This window comes from Acinonyx jubatus, chromosome D1, assembly GCF_027475565.1.
Source record: "Acinonyx jubatus isolate Ajub_Pintada_27869175 chromosome D1, VMU_Ajub_asm_v1.0, whole genome shotgun sequence".
In the NCBI taxonomy this organism is placed as follows: domain Eukaryota; kingdom Metazoa; phylum Chordata; class Mammalia; order Carnivora; family Felidae; genus Acinonyx; species Acinonyx jubatus.
Window position 1 is genome coordinate 10,744,441 of NC_069390.1, and position 22,525 is coordinate 10,766,965.

The 22,525-nt window shown below is 40.3% G+C and overlaps 2 protein-coding genes across 5 annotated transcripts in view; one reads left to right on the plus strand and one right to left on the minus strand.

Annotated features, from left to right (window-relative positions):
* The window catches only part of LOC106977870 (membrane-spanning 4-domains subfamily A member 4A-like), a 196,701-nt gene that overhangs the window by 99,300 nt on the left and 74,876 nt on the right, over positions 1 to 22,525 (plus strand). For all 4 annotated transcript variants that reach the window (XM_053203118.1, XM_053203117.1, XM_027045143.2 and 1 more), the window contains one exon: positions 5,660 to 5,863. In XM_053203118.1, the coding sequence (XP_053059093.1) occupies positions 5,844 to 5,863 (20 nt within the window). In that variant the 5' untranslated portion in view covers positions 5,660 to 5,843. The remainder of the gene's footprint in view (positions 1 to 5,659; positions 5,864 to 22,525) is intronic.
* On the minus strand, positions 290 to 21,928 carry LOC113595419 (membrane-spanning 4-domains subfamily A member 14-like). Its single transcript, XM_027045139.2, has 6 exons — positions 21,650 to 21,928; positions 20,209 to 20,337; positions 14,229 to 14,279; positions 12,231 to 12,380; positions 9,525 to 9,623; positions 290 to 2,697 (listed from the first exon to the last, which is right to left on the minus strand). Exons 1-6 carry the CDS (start codon positions 21,743 to 21,745, stop codon positions 478 to 480), a joined length of 2,745 nt encoding a protein of 914 aa, XP_026900940.2. The 5' UTR covers positions 21,746 to 21,928; the 3' UTR covers positions 290 to 477.

The window sequence follows — 22,525 nt, forward strand, 5'->3', positions numbered from 1 at the left end:
AGACGTGGGGGTGAAAAGTACAGCAGAGGGAATATAGTCAATAATATTGTAATAACTTTGCATGGTGATAGGTGGTGACCACACTTGGCTGTGGTGAGCATTTCATAATATATAGAATTGTCAGATCACTATGATGTACACCTGCAGCCAGTATTGTATGTCAACTATACTTCAGTAAAAATGTATTAAGCTGCAAAATGAGTTGGCGATCATAAGTTGAAAGACTAACACCGACAACAAAGTTTAAATGTGAGTTACTCCTTCAAACCCAGAAAATTCTACTATGGTGTTAATGTTTGTTGTCATTTTATTTTAGTTAAGGGCAAATCCTTTGAGTGTTTTGCAGGCCCTTTGTTTTCTGGCGGGTGAATAGGTAGCAACCAGACTTGAGACCATAGGTTGGAGGAGACTATATTGTTTTTCCTTATTTTGGTTGCATGCTTGGGAGCATTGTGGCATTTGGGTAGATTTTCCATGTTAGTCAGAGTCCTCAGATTGCTGTTGGTCTTTTGGGGAACATGAGGTAGAAGTTAAAGTCATATCATCTTGGTATGAAGCTGAACAAATTGAAATGTTTTTTTGCACATCTTGTTCTGAATTTATATCAGACAGATAGGCCAAATTTGTGTCTTGTACTGAGCTTTGGCAGGAGAAACAACAATCTGGATTTTTGTCTTCTGACTGCTCGTTGTGTAGGTTTTGGTATTTCATGCTTTCTGGTTTGTTGTCTCTTATTTGCACGGTTTCTGTTTGCATACCTTCTTTTTGGATATCTGTGGATTTAAGGTCTTGTTCCTCATCTTGATACTGACTGTCGTTGAATGGAATGCTTTGTAATTGCTGACGTCGAGTTATGACGTGCACATTTTGGGCTTCTTGGTATAGAGCTTTCTGCTTTAGGGACTCTTTCTCTAGTAGATCTTGGGTTTGCCAGGCTTGGGATTCCCACCTCAGGGAATGTGGCATTTCAAGTGCCAATTCTTGTGCTTTCCACTCTTTGTTTCTCCAGCCTTGAATTCTCCGGTCTTGGAATTGTTGGCTTGAAGATTGCCAAGCTTGGTATTCCTGGATTTGGGATTGCCAGTTTTGATGTAGCTGCTTCAGGGATTTCTCCTCTTGGGCCTGCAGGTTTTCAACCTCCTCATACTGGGGTTGTTTCTTGGGGGATGTCTCCATATCAGTCTGTTGAGCTTTATCTTTTCTGTCTTTGGGTTGTTCCTTTGGGGATTTCTCCTCTCGGACTTGCAGATCTTTAGTGTGCTCCTGTTGGGTTTGCTTCTTGGGGGATTTCTCCGTATCAGTCTGTTGAGCTTTATCTTGTCTATCTTTGAGCTGTTCCTTTGGGGATTTTTCCTCTTTGTCCTCTTGATATTTACGTTGTCCACTTGGGGATCGCTGCCTTAGGGATTGTTCCTCTAAGACCAGCAGCTGGTCTTTAGTTCGCTGATCTGAGGACTTCTGTCTGGTTTGCTTAACTTGGGTTTGCTTATCTATGGAGTGCCTCTTTGGGGATAGCCAGTCCTTGATGTGCTGTTCTAGGGATTTCTTTCTTGGGGATTGCTGGCCTTGCATTTGCAAGTCCAGGGATTTCTGTTTTGGAGTTTGCCAGCCTTTGTTTTGCCTGTATAAATCATGTGACTTTCGGGATTGCAGGTTTTCATTTTGCCAGTCTAGGGATTGCCACTTTGTGGATTTCCTGCTCTGGAATTCCTCCTGAGATTTCCATTCTTGGGTCAGTAACATGACTTCTGATTGCATGTCTTGGTACGATACACGTGCAAGTTGCTGGTTTCGATGTTGAAGATCTAGGGCTTGCTGATCTAGGCGTTGTATATTAGAGGACTGGGCTGTGTGAAATGCTGGGGCTGCAAGTAGCATGGATTGTGCTGGCAGAGCTTGTAGTTGGGAATGCAGATCTTGGTAAAGTATGCCTTCAGATGGCGGCTTTTGGGATATCATGTCTTGGGATAATATATTTTTAGATGGCATGTCTTGGGCTAATGTGTTCTGGGATGGTGTGTTTTGGGATGGTGCATATTGATATGGCATGTCTAGGGCTTGTGTATCTTGGGATGGCATGCTCTGGTATTGTGATTCTTGGGATGATATGTCTTGGTATGGCATGTCTTCTGATGTCAGGCCTTGAGACTGTGTGTCCTGGTATGTTGGGGCTTGAGATGCCAGGACTGGCAGAGCCTGGGGTGGTAACATTTGGAGTTTTTTTATGTAACTGGATGGGAAAACTTGGAGTGGCAAAGCGCGGGACTGCAGAAGTTGGGTTTGATTTTCTGGGCGTTGTGCAATAGCAGATTTTAGGTCTTCATCTTTCAGTTGTTTGGCATATGGGATCTTTTCTGTGGACCTTTCCAGCAATGTGGGAAGCAAAGGTTTCAGTTTAGGTCTTTCCTCATAAACTTGTGAAGGTGGAGAAATACTTTTCTGTTGTTCATCTAGCATAGACACAGAAGATGTGTAGTAAGTTTTACTGCTTCTCCTCCTTGAATGTCTGAAGGCTAAAGGATTTCTTGTGACTCTTAACTTGAAGAAAGTATAGCCTCCAATGAAAACAGGTTGTATGTTTGTTGTTGAATCAGCAGTGGAGGACTGTTCTTGAAGCTCAAATTGTACTGCAGTATTTTCTTCAGGGACAGAGTGTTCACTCTCTTGAGTAACATCCGAAGGCAAGAAAAATACAATCTATAAAACCAAGGGGTATAGAAAACATTAATGGAATAATCAGTCACCTTGGATGTTCTTTTCTTCTTGTATTCCCAAATTATTTTTCACCTCTGCCTTAAGACAGTAGGGAGGACACAACATCTACACAAGGAGTTAGAAAACAAATACCAGTACTAACATTGTCTTTACCATCGACTCACTGGTTTTATCACTATTTATCACTATTACCTCAAATATCGAAAAGGGGAATTTGGTTAAGATTGTCTGAAATATTCTTCCCATACTTAATATTATAAAGCTTCTAAGAAATTTAAAATAATCTTCTCAGCATTCATATATTCAATTTTATAATGATTTACTGTTCACCTGCTAGGTGAACTAGATACTGGAGATCAAAACTAATTGGATGTGGGCGTTGTCTATAAGGTGCTCACAATTATAGGTATACCAAGATATAAATAGACAGTAATACAGTTTAGCAAATGCTATTATAGAAATAGGTGCTAAGTGCTTTATGGGAATGTAGAAGTCATGACCTAATTCTGAGGGCCAGGAAATTGCTTCATTGAGGAATGTTTGATCCATGTCTTGATGGGTGGACAGGAATTCCTCGGGCAAAAAGGTAAGATGAAGTAAGATAGGAGTGAAATGCAGGTAGAAGAGGCAGTGGGTAGAAAAACAAGGCTATGATGCAGCATAGTGTGAAGGCAGATGATAAACAGATATTGTTGGGTGGTACGCTAGCTGCTATAAGTTGCATGTTTGTGTCCCTTCACACTTCTATGTTGAAACCTAATCTCCAGTGTGATGGTATTTAAAGGCAGAATGCTTGGGAGAGGTATTAGTTCGGGGGTGGGGCCCTCGTAAATGGAATTAGTGCTTTTATAAAAGGGAACCCCAAAGAGCTCCCGTGCCCTTCCCTCCATGTAAGGACACAGTGAGACTACCAGCTATGAACCAGGAAACAGGTTCTCACCAGACTCTGAATCTACCAGTACCTTGATCTTGGTCTTCCCAGCTTTCAAAACTATGAATAATAAATTGTTGTTTAAGCCACTCTGTCTTTGGTAGAGCAGCCCAAATGGACTAAGATAGAAATTGATGCCAGGAGATGGGAGTGGTGCTGTAACACATGTCTAAAAGTGTGGACGTATATTTGGAAATGGGTAATGTTTGGAGGCTGGAGGAGGTTTGAGTTCTACATACTAGAAAAAACTTATATTGCTATGAATGAACCATTAAGGGCAATTCTGGTGAGAGCCCAGGAAGAAAAAAAGGAGAGCTGTAGATAAAGCCTTAGTCTTCTTAGAGAATACCTAAATAATCCTGAACGAGATGTTCGTGGAAATATGGACAATAAAGGTCATCCTGATGAGGTGTCAGACAGAAATGAGAAATATGTTGTTGGAAACCGGAAGAAAGGTGATCTTGGCTGTAAAGTTGCAAAGAACATGGCTGAATTGTTTGTGTCCTAATGTTTTGTGGGAGGTAGAACTTGCAATAGTGAAGGAAATGATGGAATTTCATGTAGTAAATAATGAATATGATTAATAATGAATGGTAAATATTTTATGTAATAATGAAATTTAGCTGAAGCTATTTTTTTTAAGTTTTTCTTTCTTTTTGAGAAAGACACAGAGAACACAAGTGGGGGAGGGGCAGAGAGAATCACAGGCAGGCTCTGTGAGCCTGATATGGGGCTCGAACCCATGAACTGTGAGATCATGACCTGAGCCAAAACCAAGAGTCAGATGCTTAACCAACTGAGCCATCCAGGCACCCCTAGCTAAGCTATTCCCAAGAGGTGTTGAAAGTGAAGCTTGAATCCTTCAGATAGCTAGCTAATGGTAAAATATGAGAAGAGAGACATTACTTAAAAATGGAATTGTTAAGCAAAAAGAAAGCAGGACCAAGTCTATCCATTCTGCAAAAAACAAAAAAAAAATGAGAACACTAAGAGTATGGCCGTGACTTGTTTGATAAGGAAATCAGTATAGATCAGCCATCTCAACAATAGCCAGAACCTATTCTCCAAGCAATGGAAGAATGACACCAAAGGTGATTCTGAGAGCTTCAGGGGCTGCCACTCCTACCAGGGGCTGACAGTGTAAGAGCCCTGGAGGAAGAATGGTTTCAAAGGCTAGGACCATCCCTCTGGTTCAAGCCAAGCCAGAATGCCCCCTCCCAGTGTCTCAGAGGTGGGCACCACCGCATGGGCTGCAACCACCTGAGCCGTGGGAGTGTGACCACCCCCACTGAGGTTTCAGAATCTGCCATGTGACAGAGCACGGGCTTGGGGCCCCACCCCAGCAGAGCCATAGGCATGGGACTCCAGCCTGGAAGAGTCAAAGGGCCCAGGCAGAGAGTTCCTGCGGGGCCTTCCTGCTGAGCCACGTGTGGTTGGAAGCCAGAGCATCCAGCCAAAGGGGGTCACTCTTGAGCCTGAAGGTCTGTTTGTCCTGTTAGGTTTTGGACTTACTTGGAACCTGACCTTTCCCCCCCTTATTTATCCCTTCTGGAATGGGAATGCCTATCCTATGCCTGTCACAACACCGTATTTTGGAAGGTTGGTGTCATAACACATTTGGTTGCATAGGCTCACAGCTAGAGAGGAATTTGCCTCAGGATGGATCTTACATTGAGTCTCACTCCTATCTGATTTAGATGATACTTAGATGAGACTTTGGACTTAGCCTTTGAAGTTCATGCTGAAACAAGATAAAGACTTCTGGTGCTGTTGGGGTGGAAATAATATATTTTTCATGTGAAAGGGCATGAATTTGGGGGACAGGCAGGGATGGAATACTATAGATTGAGTGTGCCCCTTCCAAATTTATAAGTGGAAACTTAATCCACAGCACGAAGGTGTTTGGAGTTGGGGCCTTTGGGAGGCAATTAAATCATGAGGGTGAAGCCTATATGAATGGGATTAGTGCTTTTATAAAAGAAACCCAGAGAGCGCCTTTGTCTTTCCCACCAGGTGAGCACACAGTGAGAAGATGGCATCTGTGAACCATCTGGCATCCACCAGGCCTGAATCTACTGGCCTCTTGATCTTGGACTTCCAGCCACCAGAACTCTGAGGACTTTTTCTTGTTTGAGCCACCCAGGCCATGCTATTTTTGTTATAGCAGCCTGAAGGTACCAAGACACTAGGCCAGGAAATGCGGACCTTCCTTTACAGGTAAATGAGATCTATTGAAGTTTTTTTAAACAACTAAGTGACAGCATCTGATACAACCTTTAGCGAATGCTTCCCAGTCTTTACTTTTTTTTTTTTTGAAAGGGGCTGTCATTACAGCCTCAGTCTGCTGAGTTTTGCCATCCTGTGTCCTTTCTAAGGTCATCCACAGAGTCAGAATAGACTACTTGTTCTGTTTGATGAAGTGATTGGAACTCTGAGTGGTTAAATGACCTAATGATGGTTACCTCTCTGATTGATGGCAGGCCTAAAATAAAATGCCTGCCACATTCTCTTGTATGATCGTCATTCCCCACCTTCTAATTTGTTTTCACATCTATATTTTATCACCATTGGAGGGATATTTATGTGAGGATAAATAGTACTTTAGGGGAGATTTATGCATTCTCACTTACCCTAAAACTTTTGTTTCATTTGAATTGTAATTTTTTTTCATTTGTTAAAAGAAAGATTTGGAGGCATGAATTGGAATTTCTTTAACTTTATTCAAGATTTTAAGTGTATGATTTTAAATGTACTCCTCTCTAATGGTAACAGTGATTGCCAGGTGCTGGACAGAGTTCCAAAGTCATCTCAAGTAATTATTATGACATTCATATGAGGCTATTTTCCTTGTTTTATAACTGAGAGAGCTGAGATTCAGAGATGTTAAGTAACCTGACTAGTGTCACAGAACTATTAACTGGTGAGGCTAGGAGTCATACACTGCAGTTGAATTCTAGGTCCTGCACTTTTCTCTCTCCTCTCCTCTCCTCTCCTCTCCTCTCCTCTCCTCTCCTCTCCTCTCCTCTCCTCTCCTCTCCCCCTCTCCCCTCCCCTCCCCTCTCATCTCTGATATATGCTTTATAATAACCACTTCAGTTACACCTTACTTCAGGGTGGCTATTACTGAAGACTATATAAAATAATGTTTGGGGCACGGTGGTTTGCACAGAGAAGCTGTTTGATAAATAACTCTTTCCTCTTCTTGGGATCAGGGTGCATATTACATAACATCTTTGCATTCTCTTTGTACTTTTCACATTGCCATGCCACTAAAAAATAACCCTTTCATGGGGGCGCCTGGCTGGCTCAGTTGGTTAAGCATCCGACTCTTGATTTCAGCTCAGGTTATGATCGTACATTTTGTGGTCTCACGAAATGTGAATCATTAGTAGATAATGGAAAGTAGATGTAGAGACATAAACTAGAAGGTATGAGGGGCTGGAAGGAGGAGGAAAGGGGGAGTTATGTTTTATGGCGCAGTTTGTATGGGGATGAGGAAAGAGTTTTGGACATAGATAGTGCTGATGGTTACACATCATTATGAATGACTTTGATGCCATTGAATTGTATACTTGTAAGTAGCTAAAATGATAAATAGTACATTATGTATATTTTGCCACTAAAAAAGGATTACTACATGAAAGCTACAGAAATGAAGACAGCATGGAATATGTGAAAGGATCGACATGCAGATCAGTGGGACACAATAGAGCATCCAAAAAGACCTCATATAAATATGAGGTCATATGAGACCTCATATAAATATAAATATTTATATGAGGCCAATTGATTTTCAACCAAGGTGCCAAGGTGATGGGGGAAGACATTGCATTTTTGACAAATAACGTTGGCATAGCTATATATCTCCATGGCAGGGGTGCGTGAACTTCTCACCTCAGAGCTATATAATGTGTAAAAGTTAACTTGACATCTGTTAAAGATCTAAACACAAAAGCTAAAGCTATAAAACTTCCACAAGAAAATAGAGAAAAAAATCCTTACAGTCTTGTAGGCAAAGCTTTGTTGGGACACGAAAAGGACTAACCATAAAAGAAAATAAATCACAAGTTGTTATGTGAAAGAAACTATTAAGAAAATGAAAAGGCAAGCCAAGGCTGGGAAGAATAGTAGCAATACATATATCTCAAAAGAGGACTTGTGTTAAGAATCATTTAAGCTCTTGTAATTCAATAAAGTAATGCAATAAAAGTTGGCTAACAATTTAAAGAGACACATCTCAAAAAAAAAAAAGAGGACAATAAACACATAGAATCTCATCATCATTTGCCATCAGGGAAATGCAAATTAAAACTACAATGAAATTCTACTACATACACACTAGAATAACAAAATTATCAATACAACTGGCAATTCCAAGTATTGCTGGTTATAGAGAGCAGCCATACCTCTCATATTACTTATAAGAATGCAAAGTGATACAGCCATTTTGGAGAACCATTTGATATTTTCTTACAAAGTTAAGCATCCATTTTCCATCCCATCTAGCAACGAGGTCATGGATTTGAGAAATGCAAAAGAGAAATGACACCATATGTCTACCCAAAGATGTGAACTCAAATGTTCATTGCAACCACATGCCCATCAGGAAGTACACGGATAAGCAAATTGTGGTGTGCCCTCACGTAAAAGGAACAAAGTATTGATACATGAGACAACATGGATGAATCTCATGAATATGCTGCTTAGTGAAAGAAGCCTAGACACAAAATGTACTTATTTATGATCCACATATGTGAAGTTTGAAAAAATAAAAACTAATCGAGGTGATGGAGATACTGATTGCAAAGAGGTTCCAGAGACTCCTTCGGGGTGATAGGAATTATTCACTATATCTTGATTATAATGGTAGCTAAACAGGGGTGTACAATTTGTCAAAACCCCTTGAATTACATACATTTAAAATGGGTGCATTTTATTGTTAGTAAATTATACTTCTACAAAGTTGATGTAAAAGAAAAGTGGGGGAAAAAACCCCACTTAACACGGGTCCTGGAATTGTTTTTTGGGATTTAGAGAGCAGGCTCAGGAACCACATTATTTAAAAAAATATTTTTTAATGATCACTTACTTTTGAGAGAGAGAGAGAGAGACCGACACAGAGAGAAAGGTGGCACGAGCAGGGGGAGGGGCAGGGAGAGGGAGACACAGAATCTGAAGCAGGCTTCAGGCTCTGAGCCATCAGCACAGAGCCCAATGCAAGTCTTGAACCCACAAACTGTGAGATCATGACCCGAGCTGAAGTCGGAGGCTCAACCGACTGAGCCACCCAGGCATCCCTGGAACCACATTATTTGAGTCAGAATCCTGATGTTCTGTGAACCTGGAGAGGTTACTCTTTGTGTTTTAGTTTTTCATATGTAAAGGAAGGGAATCTTGATGGTTTTGTTAGGATTAAGTTGGTGTTAAGTGATTACAACAGTGACTGACAGAGTAAACATTTAGTAAATGTAAGCTGTAACAATTATAAATAACAGGAGTATGGCTCTTAAATATTTTTCTTCTCTGCCTCTCCTCTGGTGAGGGGATTGACTCACACAGCCTTGTGGCCCAGGGAGAAGCTCTCCATGTCACAGTAATATAGGTTCCCATTAAGTCTGTTTCTCTTCATATACTCTGGCAGGGAGAGAAGGAGCTATGTCTGAACAGAGATGACTGGACAGCAAAGAGGGCAGGATGGCTGCCTCAAAGGGTGGAGTGAGCCAGCCATCGCTGTTAGTTAAGCTTGTCTCTCCTTGACCTGCCTCACCTCAGAAGTTGTAGTTCAACATCTGAGAATACCGCTCTGCCCACTAATAGGCTGGGGGTCACCTTGCAGTGTCCCCACAGGAACCCATTCTTGCAGTAATATCCAACGCACCTCATCGGAGGTTGTCCAGCACTTGCTTCTGAAGGAAGAGATAGTCACAGAGATGCCGAGCTCTACTATGCTGGTGACCAGTAAGACTGACAAAATTCCCTGCAAATAGTGAGGATAGATATATGGCATTTGGAATGAAAGCTGTATCATTTTAAAGGTAAAAGCCAAGGACTATTTACATTATATGACCAAGTAAGGAAGGGAAAACCCATATTTTAGATGCCCCCACAGCCACCAGTGACTGAACAATTTTCATCTTATGTCTTTTTGACAAGCAGAGATAACAAACCCTAATGCCTGTAGGGGCCAGGCAACCATCCCAAATAAGTGAAATGGAAGGGGAGACAGTAGAGAATAAAGATATTCCTAGGATGTGTCCATTTCCCAGTTCTGAGCAATAGTTACCGTGTGGGAACAAGGACCCCATGAGGTCTTTCTTCTTTCCTAAGGAAGCTGGATATACAGATTTTTAATGTGAAAATCTCCAGCTTTTCCTTCACTTGTGGGAAGCAAATAGAGCCTATCTGCAGGCTGGATGCAGCTCACAGACTGCTGTTTTGCACACTCTGCTTCAAGGTAATAGATGAAGAAGCAGCATGTGAAATAGCATGGTGTCCAAAAGCTTAGACTGTGAAGACTGAAAGAGCTGGGTGCAGTCGGGCCAAACTTAACTTGGTCGCGTGACTGTGTCTCTAATTCTTGGTTTCCCTATAACCCCTCCAGAAGCCTGGATTTCCCCCCATTTGTTGGTAAAACTGAAATATATGAAGTGCCTACTGTAAATTTGCTGTTGAACAAGATAGACCTGCTCCTGGTCATTGTGGGATTTGCATCAAATAAGGGGGGCAAAGAGTGACAAGTAATTAGACAGTTATTTTTAAGTACGTTGCATTACCTGCCATGAGAAAGTATTGGGAGCCATGCACTACTATAATGGGAGATCTGAACAGGTCGGCCCTGGGAAGGGTAGAAGCGGGATCGGGATGGACCTCCTTAATGAAGTGAAATTTAAACCGAGGTTAAAGAATGAGGGGGAATTTTAATTGGGTAGGTGGAAGAGGGTAGGCACTGGGCTGGGGAACATTGGAAGCAGGGGAAAGCTCGTCTTATGGTCCTGGGACAGTAGGTATTTAACACATTAAGGAATTTGGGGAAGTGCCAGAAGTATGGAGTGGAAAGGGTAATGACGCGGAATAATGTTGGAAAGGTAGGCAAGGTAGGTGTTACAGGGTCTTGTAAGCCTTTTAAGATTTGGGTCTTAATTCTGTATTTCACAAGAAGCCGTTTAGCAATGTGCTCAGATCTGCATTTTTAAATGATGACTCCGGCCACAGTGTAGACAAGTAGATTTGTCTTTGAGACAGAAGATATCCATTCAGGAGATGTCTAGAGCCCACTGTTCTGGCTTGTGTGTGTGTGTGTGTGTGTGTGTGTGTGTGTGTGTGTGTGTGTTTTAAAGCTTATTTGTGATGTTTGAATTACACTAAGGAATTGTGGAGTTGTATACACATGAGGTCTTGGAACGGATTGTTCATGATTCTGCATGTAGGCACTAATCCTGCAAAATCCCTAACTGTGCAGAGCTGAGAGTAGACAGCAGAGTTTTATAAATCTGGAGATTTAACCCTTTTGGTACACGGTTTCTCCCTGATTCATACCAACATAATGAACAGTAGTGGTCTCCTGTCCACTGGAAAAAAGAGTAAGGAATTATAATATGTTGTATTCTTGGCCCAATTAGGACAGGATTGTGTTCCTTACGTAGTGTTCTGGCTTTCCTTAGTAAGTTTTTTTCTGAGTCTAATTCTGGAGTTGACCTCAGAATATATGGGATTGTTCTTAGGTTCGCTTTTACAGGTGATTATGAGGATTAAAAAGATCTCATATGCAGTGACTGGTAGTTCTTTTCTCTTTCCTCTTCATTTGGGGATACAATTTCTCATGATTCTATTTCATTTCAATCCAAAAGGTCAAGTCTCACTAACATCCTGGGACCAAAGCCTTCAAGATGTGGCTGACGGAAATAGAATGAAAGCCTAGTATGTACTTGGGGAAGTAAAGGGAGAGGCCTCTGGGAATCACTGACATGCATAAAAATAATGTCACTGAATACTTACTAGATAAATATTGAAAATTACACCTACAGTTGCATTTCCTGGCAAAGATACATCTCATCTGCTGTAGTGAGTAACATTGCTACATTTATGTAAAATAGTTTATGTTCTAAAATTATTAGAATACATATTAAGTGGCTTAAACACCTTCTCCCACTGTATTTTGTTTTTAGTATTAGTTGAGTAAACTCTTTAGATCATTTTGTTCCTTTTTAATTCTAGAAAGGTAAAATTTCATCTAATCTACATCCGTACTAATAGTAATAGCCAAAACCTATTTGACTGTTTACACTGTGCCAGGCAGTGTTCTAATTTAAGTAACCCTCAGAACAGCCCAATGAGGGAGATATTCTTATTATCTTCATTTTCCACACAAAACTGGGGCTTAGGCAAGTTACAATATTAGCCCAAGGTCACAAGTGTGTAAGTCACACAAGCAGGGTTCAGATCCTGAATCACAGTGTCTTCTCAAGAGTCTGTTCAAATGCTGACTCGACTTCCATTATTAGAATCAAAATTAATGACTTGATGCATCGTGAACATAGCTCAGATAAGATCGTATAGAGTCACCATATGGAATAGGACCACTTACATTGAACAGGTTTCTACCTATAACACATATTCCTTCGAGGGAAGGCATCTGGCAGTACTTGTGCTGGTACCTGTAGCTGATAATGGTTAGAGTAATCCCAGCCACCGCAACCAAGGAACTGATGACATTCATGGCTGTGACACCTTGTCCCTAGAAAATAGGTTTTAAAATAATATTAAATAAAAACCAAACCAAATAAAAAAATTCTTGTAAGAGGTGCCTGGGTGGCTCAGTTGGCTTAACATCCAACTCTTGATTTCTGCTCAGGTCCATGATTCCAAGGTCATGGCATTGAGCCCCTCACTGGGCTCTGTGCTGAGCATGGAACCTGCTTAAAGATTATCTCTCTCTGTCTGTCTGTCTCTCTCTCTCTCTCTCTCTCTCTGTCTCTCCCTCCCCACTCCGCCCCCTCCCCTGCTTGCACTCTCTCTCTCTCTCTAAAATAACAAAACAAAAAAATAATCTAAAAAAACATGTGCTTAAAAAAAATTAAAAAAAATTCCTTGTAAGAAATTCTTAGTGCATTTGTCTTTCCAGATACGCCTCAAGGATGAACTGTTCCATCAGGTCAGTATACTTAAAAGGCAAGACAACTCAAATTCTGATTCATCAAAGTCAGAAGACAAACTACGTTTTAGAATGAGCCAGGAAGCCACGAGAGGGAATGGGTAGAGAAGGAGTGCTGTATGGTTAATGCTAAAGAAGACATTCATTTTATCCTAATGCACCATCTTTCATAATCTACAAGCAAAATGGTGTGTTAGAAGATATCTTGGCCTTATAATCAGACCTAATTTTGAGTCCTAGTGAACTAGGACCTTGCACAAGGTAACTAATCTCTGGGAAGCTCAATTTCTACCTCGAGAAATGAGAATAATGTCACCTAATTTTAGGGCAGTATCCATTTATTTATTTATTTATTTTAATAAATGTTTACTGTACCCCAACTATGTGTCCTGCACTGAATTAGGCCCCTGGGACACAAAAATAAACACAGTAGATGAGGTCCTGCCTTCCTGTGGCTTATATTCATTCCCTCAGAGGATTCAAACAATAACCAACCAAATCACTAACATATTTACAGATTGCTACAAATTTGGACTGGGGTTTAATGATTTCCTTTCTTGATTTCAGTGTCCCAACATGGAAGGTATTAAAAGTCCAGATTGCCCTACCAAATTCCCTTTACTCACTCCATATACATACATATTTGTATACACATATACATATATATATATATATATATATATATATATATATATATATTCCTACTCACTCCATATATATATGTTCCTTTATAACTTGAATATATATATTCAAGGCATCCTGCCTGCCTCTGTCTACGTAGCTCTCAGTGAGTCAGGGTTAGGTCTGCCTGTCCTTAGTTTATTCCTCAGCTCTTAAGGGAACCAATACAGAGAAAAGAACAGCATTGGGTCATTATCTGTAGTGTCTGTACTTATTTCTATGGGTGGAGAAAGATGGGGGCTTTCCCATAGTTCCCCCAGAACTTTCCTACAGTCTGTAGCTATTCTTAGAGGGAAGTGGCAGAGGACCATAAAAACAGTGTTAGAATGGCTTTAAGAGAAGGCTCACATATCCATAGCCTTAAAAAAAACACGAGTCATTGGAAGGTAGTACAGACTTTTAAGTGTCTTTTCTATGTAATATCTTATTAAATTCTCAGAATAACCTTTTGAATAACTTTTCTCTTCCAAGTTGACACAGCAATGAGTGATAGCCTTGATTCTATCCCAGAATGATCTGCTATCAATGTCAGACTCTTTCTTTCAGACCCTGGGCAGGTCCCCAAGAAAAACTTCTGTTGGTGGGGGTGAGAGCTAATGGTGACGTTGGCAGGTAGGGATGACCTGAACTGCAAATTTGATGTCTAAAGATTTTCTTGGGAGACCCTTTGTTTTAAAGGCTTTATATAGAAAGATGATGCAAAGCAAGCAGAAGGTTTTAAACTACGTAGAAGTCATGAAAGTAACTTACCATACATTTTTTCTTCTCATTGATTCCTGTGATGTATCCCGTAATAACAAACTATTAAGAAGAAAAGAGATAAAAGTTAACAGGTAGTGTGTTTGACTCTCTTACAGTATAAATTCCTTCAGAGACTGTATTGTAATCTCTATGTCTGTGAATCTCCCCAACTATATGGTCTTTCCCCCTGAGCATCAGGGAGGAAGGAGGGCAGGCACTGATGTAAGAAGAAATACTGTGTTGGATATGCCCAGCACTGAACAACACCCCTTTGCCAGGGTCAGTTGGGAGAGGCAGGCCCTTCTTTAAGGTCCACAAAATACCACCCAGATGTTTGGCCCAGCTGGGCTCTACACAGAAAGGTAATCCTGGACTCTGGGCCTGGAAGAGGGAATGGTGAGCTGTGTCTGCTCTCAGCAGATGGAGGAAGACGTTCAGGGCAGAACTCTCTAACGGCTGATATCAGGGCTGGAATCTAGTATAGTTATCTCAGTCACTTCTTGTATCTGGAACATAGAGTCTTGTACAACCCAAGGAAAACAGAGAACTCTGTCACCCAGAGTGGAGCCCCTTACTCATTTGAATATTCTGGGAATGAGAACTTCTGTCGGAATTGGTGTTGGACCTTGAGGACATCTGGGTCTCAGTGTTCGGGACCTCAAGGTGACACACGGAGATCAGAAAGTTACCTTTGATTCCTCCCTCCACTTCACTGCCCACAACACATCACCACTGGATCGATTCTACCTCCAAATCGCTCTCAAAGCTTCCCATCTCTTTCTATCTCCACTGCGGCCCATCTAGGTCAGGGAATCCCCTGGATTCTTGCAGCCTCCTTTCAACTGATTGTCCCAGGTTTGCTGTTACCATCCTTGAATTCGTTTACAGCTCAGAAAACCCAATGATGTTTTAAAGATAACAAGTCTTCAAATGTCACTCTCCTGTTTAAAGATTATCAGTGGGTTCCCCTTGCTCTCATATTAGAGTGGCCACGTTCTTAATATGACCACAAGGGCTGGCACAACCTGGTTCCATCCTACAGTTTTGGCCTCATTTTGTGCCAGTGCCATAGACTCATTGGTCTTCTTTCTGCTGTTCTTTCCCATATCAAGCTTCTCACTCATGCTTTGCCTTTGCCAGGGGAGGCTTTCCTTGCATTTCACCCAGTGAACACCTATGTGCAAAGCACTTCGCTGACCTCCATGCCAGGTGAATGCCCCATTAAATCTTCACAGGGCATCTGGAACTTGTCTCTTAGAGTATTTAGTGCAAGTGAAATAACGTATCTGTGGAGTCAATTTTACTTTTCCACTTCCAGCTTCCCTATCATATGACAAACCCCATCTGTTTCTAAGAGGAGCAATTCACCACCTCCCTAAGAGGGCCTTGTTTGCCTCTCAGCACCTACAACACTGCCAAAGATAGACTATGTGCTCAGTAAATATCTTCTCAGTGAAGAGTGGAGTTTTAAAGAGCAGCATGCCAGAACCTCACTAGAATCCATCGGTGCAGGTCACACTGAGTCACACTGGGGAAATTCTGTTGTGAAATAAGGAGGTGGGGAGTTGGTCTTTTTGTTTCTCTACAGTGTGGCATGTGTAGTTTGAAGATTATAGTTCATATTACAGTATTTCTATTTGGAAAACGAAAATACTACTAGTTGTGTTTGACCTGGAGATTATAGAAAAAGCATGGAATATTTATGTTTGTCAAAAGAGCAGGTTTTTAATAAAAACAATAGTCTCATTTAATTATTTAATGAATTATTATTTAATTCCTTTGTTCATTGAGTTATGTCTACTATGCAGCGTGGTTCTAGCTTCTGAGAATGTAACAGAAACTAAAATAGATAATACTTTTGCCATCTTGGGAGGGTATGTTCTAGTGAGGAAAGCTGTGTTGAGTGTACCCTTAAATATTGTGGCACAAGATTAGGAACCAGAGCTGTTGGGATTGAATGGAACTAGCAGTACACTAAGAATTATAATTATGGCTCTATAAATAACTAGATGAGTGACACTCATAAAATTGTCTCTGAGAATAATAAGGGGTTTAAACAACAATAGTCATCTTTAAAATTCTCCTTAAGCTATGAGAGTATATGATTCTATGAGTGCTAGCTAGGTATGTTTACATTATTATCTGTTCTTGAGATTAAACAACATGGTACTAAACAACTAATGGGTCAATGAAGCAGTCAAAGAATAAGCTTTTAAAAATCCACGGAGACAAATAAAAATGAAAATACAGTGGTCCAAAATCTTTGGGATGCAGTGAAAGCAATTCTAAGAGGGAAATATATGGTGATACAGGCCTACGTCAAGAAGCAAGGAAAAGCTCAAATAAATAATCTAACTTAACTTTACACCTAAAGGAACTAGAAAAAGAAAACAAAGTCCAAGGTGAGTAGAAGAAGTAAATAATAAAGATCAGAGCAGAAATAAATGACATAGAGACTAAAAATCACAATAGGAAAAATCAGTGAAACCAAGAGCTGGTTCTTGGAAAAGATAAACAACATTGCTAAACCTTTAGCCAGACTCATCAAAAAAAAAAAAGGGGAAGGATACAAATAAATAAAATCAGAAATGAGAGAGGAGAAGTAACAACTAACACCACAGAAATACAAAGGATTATAAGAGAATACCATGAAAAACTATACACCAAGAAATTGGACAACCTAGAAGAAATGGGTAGATTCCTAAAAGCACACAATCTTCCAAAACAGAATCAGGAAGAAATGGAAAATCTGAACAGGCTGATTAACAGTAATGAAATTGAGTCAGTAATATTAATAATAATAATTTTAAAAAGTGAAAGTCCAGGACCAGATGGATTCACAGGTGAATTCTACCAAACATTTAAAGAAGATTTAGTATTTCTTTTTCTCAAACTATTCCAAAGAATAGAAGAGGAAAGAAAGCTTCCAAATACATTTGATGAGGACAGAATTACCTTGATACCAAAGACACCAAAAAAAAAAAAAAAGGAAGACTATAGGCCAATATCCCTGAGGAATATAGATTCAAAAATCCTCAATAAAAAAGGTGCCTGGTTGGCTCAGTCAGTTGAGCATCCAACTCTTGTCTTCAGCTCAAGTCATGCTCTTATGGTTTGTGAGTTCAAGTCCCATGTTGGGCTCTGCACTGACAGTGTGGAGCCTGCTTGGGATTCTCTGTCTTTCCCTCTGTCTCTCTCTGCCCCTCCTCCATTCTCTCTCTCTCTCTCTCTCTCTCTCTCAAAATAAATAAATAAATAAATAAACTCTAAAAAATTATTTAAAAAATCCTCAACAAAATATTAGTAAGCCACATTCAATAATACAGTGAAAGGATCATTCACTATGATCAAGTGAGATTTATTACAGGGATGCAAGGATCGTTCAATATTTGCAAATCAATCAACATGATACACCACATCAACAAAATGAAGGATAAAAATTACATGATTATCTCAATAGATGCAGAAAAAGCATTTGAAAAAATTCAGTACCCATTCATGATAAAAACACTCAACAAAGTGGGTTTAGAGGAACATACCTCAACATAATCAAGGCCATGTAAGAAAAGCCCATAGCTAACATCGTACTCAGTGGTGAAAAACTGAGAGCTTTTCTGCTACAATCAGGAACAAGACAAGGATGTCTACTCTCTCCACTTTTATTCAACATAATATTGGAGGTCCTAGTCAGAGCAATCAGGTAAGAAAAAGCAATAAGAGGCATCCATATTGGTAAAGAAGAAGTTAAATGTTCACTATTTGCAGATGACCTGATACTACATGTAGAAAATATTAAAGACTCCACCAACTCCACCAAAAACAAAAAACAAAAAAAAAAAAAAACAAAAACAACCAGAAGTAATACATGAATTCAGTAAAGTTTCAGGATACAAAATTAATACCCCCAAATCAGCAGTGTTTTTATACACTAGTAACAGTGCCCAAAGCCATCTACAGATTCAATGCAATCCCTATCAAAATACCAATGGCATTTTTCAAAGAACCAGAACAAATAATACTAAAGCACTAAATTTGTGTGGAATCACAAAAGACCCTGAATAACCAAAGCATCTTAAGAAAGAGAAACAAAGCTGGAGGTATCACAATTTCAGATTTGAAGATACACTACAAAGTTATAGTAATCAAAACAGTATGGCACTGGCACAAAAGTGGACACATAGCTCAATAGAACAGAATGGAGACCCCAGAAATAAATCCATAATTATATGGTCAATTAATCTGTGACAAAGGAGATAAGAATATACAGTGGGAAAAAGACAGTCTCTTCAATGAGTGATGCTGGGAAAACTGGATAGCTATATGTAAAAAAAAGAATGAATGAAACTGGACTACTTTCTCTAACACCATACACAAAAATAAACTTAAAATGTATTAAATATCTAAATGTGAGACCTGAAACCATAAAAATCCTAGAAGAGAGCATAGGCGGTAATTTCTTTCACATCAGCCATAGAAACATTTTTCTGGACATGTGTCCTAAGGCAAGGGAAACAAAAGCAAAAATAAATTAGTGGGATTGCATCAAAATAAAAGCTTTTGCACAGTGAAGGAAACCATCAACAAAAATTTAAGAGACAACCTTCTGGATAGGAGAAGGCATTTGTAAATGATATATCCAATGAGGTGTTAATAACTGAAATATATAAAGAACTTCTACAACTCAACACCAAATAAAGCAAACAATATGATTTAAAAATGGGCAAAGGACTTGAATAGACATTTTCCCAAAGAAGACATATACATGGTCAATAGACACATGAAAAGATACTCAACGTTACTAATCACCAGGGAAATCAAAACCACAATGCGATATAACCTTACACCTGTTAAAATGACTAAAATAAAAGAAGACAAGAAATAACAAGTGTTGACAAGGACGTGGAGAAAAAGGAATGCTTGCACACTGTTGGTGGGGATGTAAATTGGTATAGCTACTGTGAAAAATAGTATGGAGTTTCTTCAAAAAAGTAAAAAGAGAAACACCATATGATCCAGCAATTCCACAACTGGTTATTTACTGAAAGAAAACAAAAACACTAATTCAAAAAGATAAATGCACCCCTGTGTTTATTGCAGCATTATTTGCAATAGCCAAGATATGAAAGTAACCTAAGTGCCCGTCAATAGACAAAAAGAAAAGGAAGACGCAGTATATATACAATGGAATATTACACAACTATAAAAAAAAGATGAGATTGTGCTATTTGAGACAGTGTGGACGGAACTAGAAGATATTATGCTTAGTGAAATAAGTCACACTGAAAAAGACAGATGCCATATGATTTCACCTATATGTGGAATCTGAAAAAAAAAAAAGGAATAAGCAAAATAAAAAACAGATCCAGACCCATAAATACAGAGAACATACTGATAGTTGCCAGAGGGGAGGAGTAGGGGGAATGGAGAAATGGGTTAAGAGAAGAGGGACATACAGGCTTCCAGTTGGGGAATGAATAAATCACAGGAATAAAAGGCACAGCATAAGGCATTCAGTCAGTGACACTGTAATAGTGTTGTATGTTGACAAATGCTAGCTACACTTGGGTGAGCACAGCATCATGTGTAAACTTGTCAAATCACTATATCGTACACCTGAAACTAATGGAACATTTTTTGCTGGCTATACTCAAATAAAGATTGTCTACTCTCAACCTCCATTTCCATATTTGCAAAAGAGAAAGTAGGATATTTACCCATCTGATCTCCCAGGTTGGTAGTAAGGAGCAGATGACTTACTCTACACACAGGGTTCTGGAAACTTTTAAACACTGTACACCTAAGAGCAGTTATTACTGTGATGATGGTAGATGCAATGACCAAATGGAGTTGCTTCTCTTGCCACACAAGGGACTATCTGGTCTCCTTGGGGACCATATTCATGGGATTCTTCACCCTGGGACCTGACTTGACGCAGTTCAAACCAGTCTTGATAGTAATTTCGCAAAAGCTCCTAACTGGTAGTACTCACAATAAATGCTCCCCAGAATGGATATCCCGTGAGGAAAACGAGGGGAAATCTCTGGGAGAAATGGAAGTAATTGAATGCAAATATGGTTCCAACACCCGCAGTGATCAGAGCAAGCAGGATCTGGAGAGCCTGGGAGGAGAGAAATGGGTACATGAGGTCACTGGTGCCCCAGCCTCTTGGGACTCTCCCGGGCCCCTGGGACATCCCACTATGCTTATGTCACGCCTCCCTCGACACGAATGCCTTCCTCTTCCGTTTGCCCACTGCCCTCAGAGCTTCAGAAAGTCTGGTGTCTCTTTCTTCTTCTCACTTACTTGGGTCCTACAGGTTCACGTCTTTCACTTTCACCCTTCACTGCTTATTATACCCCCTGTATTACCAGTTTACCTTGCGCCGGACAGGTAGGAGTACATGTTTCCATATCCAGTCTGTGCTTTTGGAATTACGGCTCAGCCCCGTTCTCTAAAATCTGTGAAGTTTGCTGATCTAGAGTGGAGGGGCTGGGGTGAGGTTTATGTCTCGTCTGCTCTTCCAGCAAGGGCCTGTCCAGAGGTGAGAGTAACCCAGTGGGCTCACGGGCCTGTGAGCAATCTGCACCATTGGTGGTCTGGCAGGGCTGGTGGCTCTTCTCAGGATACAGCTTCTCCTCCAGCATTCTGGGTTTTTTCCCCCAGCCCACACCTCTATGGCACCACCCAAAGTGGTACTTTTACTCTTGTACTAAAGATAGAGGCTGTATACATAGCCCTCCCCTCGGTACATGCATGACTGAAAAATGTTTTGTCTGTATATCTACATTGTGGCTCACGGTGAAGCTTTGGAGAGAGTTTTCAAAGAACCCCCAACACCTGGAACAGCACAAAGGGGAAGTTTAACCTCTCCTCACATGGCTTTTAGCTCCAAGGGACATGCCACCACGCCCTGAGGTCACCTCCTCAATAAAATATTTGGGGAAATTATACCAGTTTCCTGCCTTTCTCTCTGCCAGGATTCAAAGAACAGTATTAACTCCACATGAAACAGCCCTAGGATTTCCTCAGGGTTAGGGAAGTTATTAATTGCAGGGTTAAATGAGCCCCCCCCCCCACCAAGAAACATTTCTAAGACATGTTCATAAATAAGACATTTCTAAGGCACTCTGCGTGCATTTCTAAACAGAATTTTTATTTCTCTTGTTCATCAAAATCTAGGAAAATGGTATTATTGGCTACATATTGGCTCTTCTGCTGAAGATCTGCTTATTTGTACAAGCAAATGACTTAGGGGTTTTTATGATTAATGAAGAAGGAAACATTGTAGGCAAAACGTGAGGGAAAAGAAGGGGAATCAAGTCCCTTCCTGAAAAGGAATCAAGTCCCTTCCTGTGTCTATTCAGACACACCTGGAAAAATAGCTTCTTTTCTCCCTTCCGAGGAAAACCCGTGGACAGGAGAGCGCTTACCCCCAAGACTTTTGGCTCTCCCTTCAGGAAATCCAGCAGAGAGCTCTGAGGCTCATAGGGAAGGGCAGTCAGTACTGTTTCATTTGGTTGTATCATGATGTGGGATGATCTTTCGTCCTCGGATGAAGACTCCGTGATTCAATAGCAGAGCTCTATTAGAAGAGTAAGTGATTGAAAAGCACAGCTAGAGTCATGGTCTTCCATTAGCCTCCCATGGAGTCCTTAGCAATGAGCCTTAGAGTTGCCCTACCTACTCCTACCACCACAGAATCACAGTCATTGAGTCATAGAGTCTTAGAATTCTAGAGCACATCCAGCCCCTGGGATCCACTTGTCCGGAAGACCTACTTTCTTGTCAGTTTGTGTATAAACAGGTGGCAAACACACACACAAAAATAGATGGTGTACGTGAAAACAAATCCCAGTACCTATGCTCATGAGATATAAAGGAACTAAAACTTACGGAATGTCTATTCTGTTCTAGATTCTGTAGATAGTGTTTTGTTTTGGTATCTGTTAACGTTTAGTCTTTTAACAGTTCTATAGTGCTGAAACTGAGGTACAGAAGATTACATTGCCCAAAGTAACATACTAGTGGGTAGGGAAAGGAGCCAGACTCCACTTGTCTGTCTCTAAAATTTGTGTTTTTTCCACCCTCTTCCGAAAGGCCTAAAGCTCATCCTACTCAAGGTCTTTCTGGTTTAAACAATACAAGTATGATGAAAGGAACATAAAGTGCCTTTTGGAATTTTGCTTTTCATGTTTAATTCTTTGTAGTCCTGTATTTGTTATGATTTTAAGTATTAAACCATAAAGGCGAATGGTTTCACAAACTCAAAAACCATGTATGTACAAATGTCATCTTGAGTATTTCCT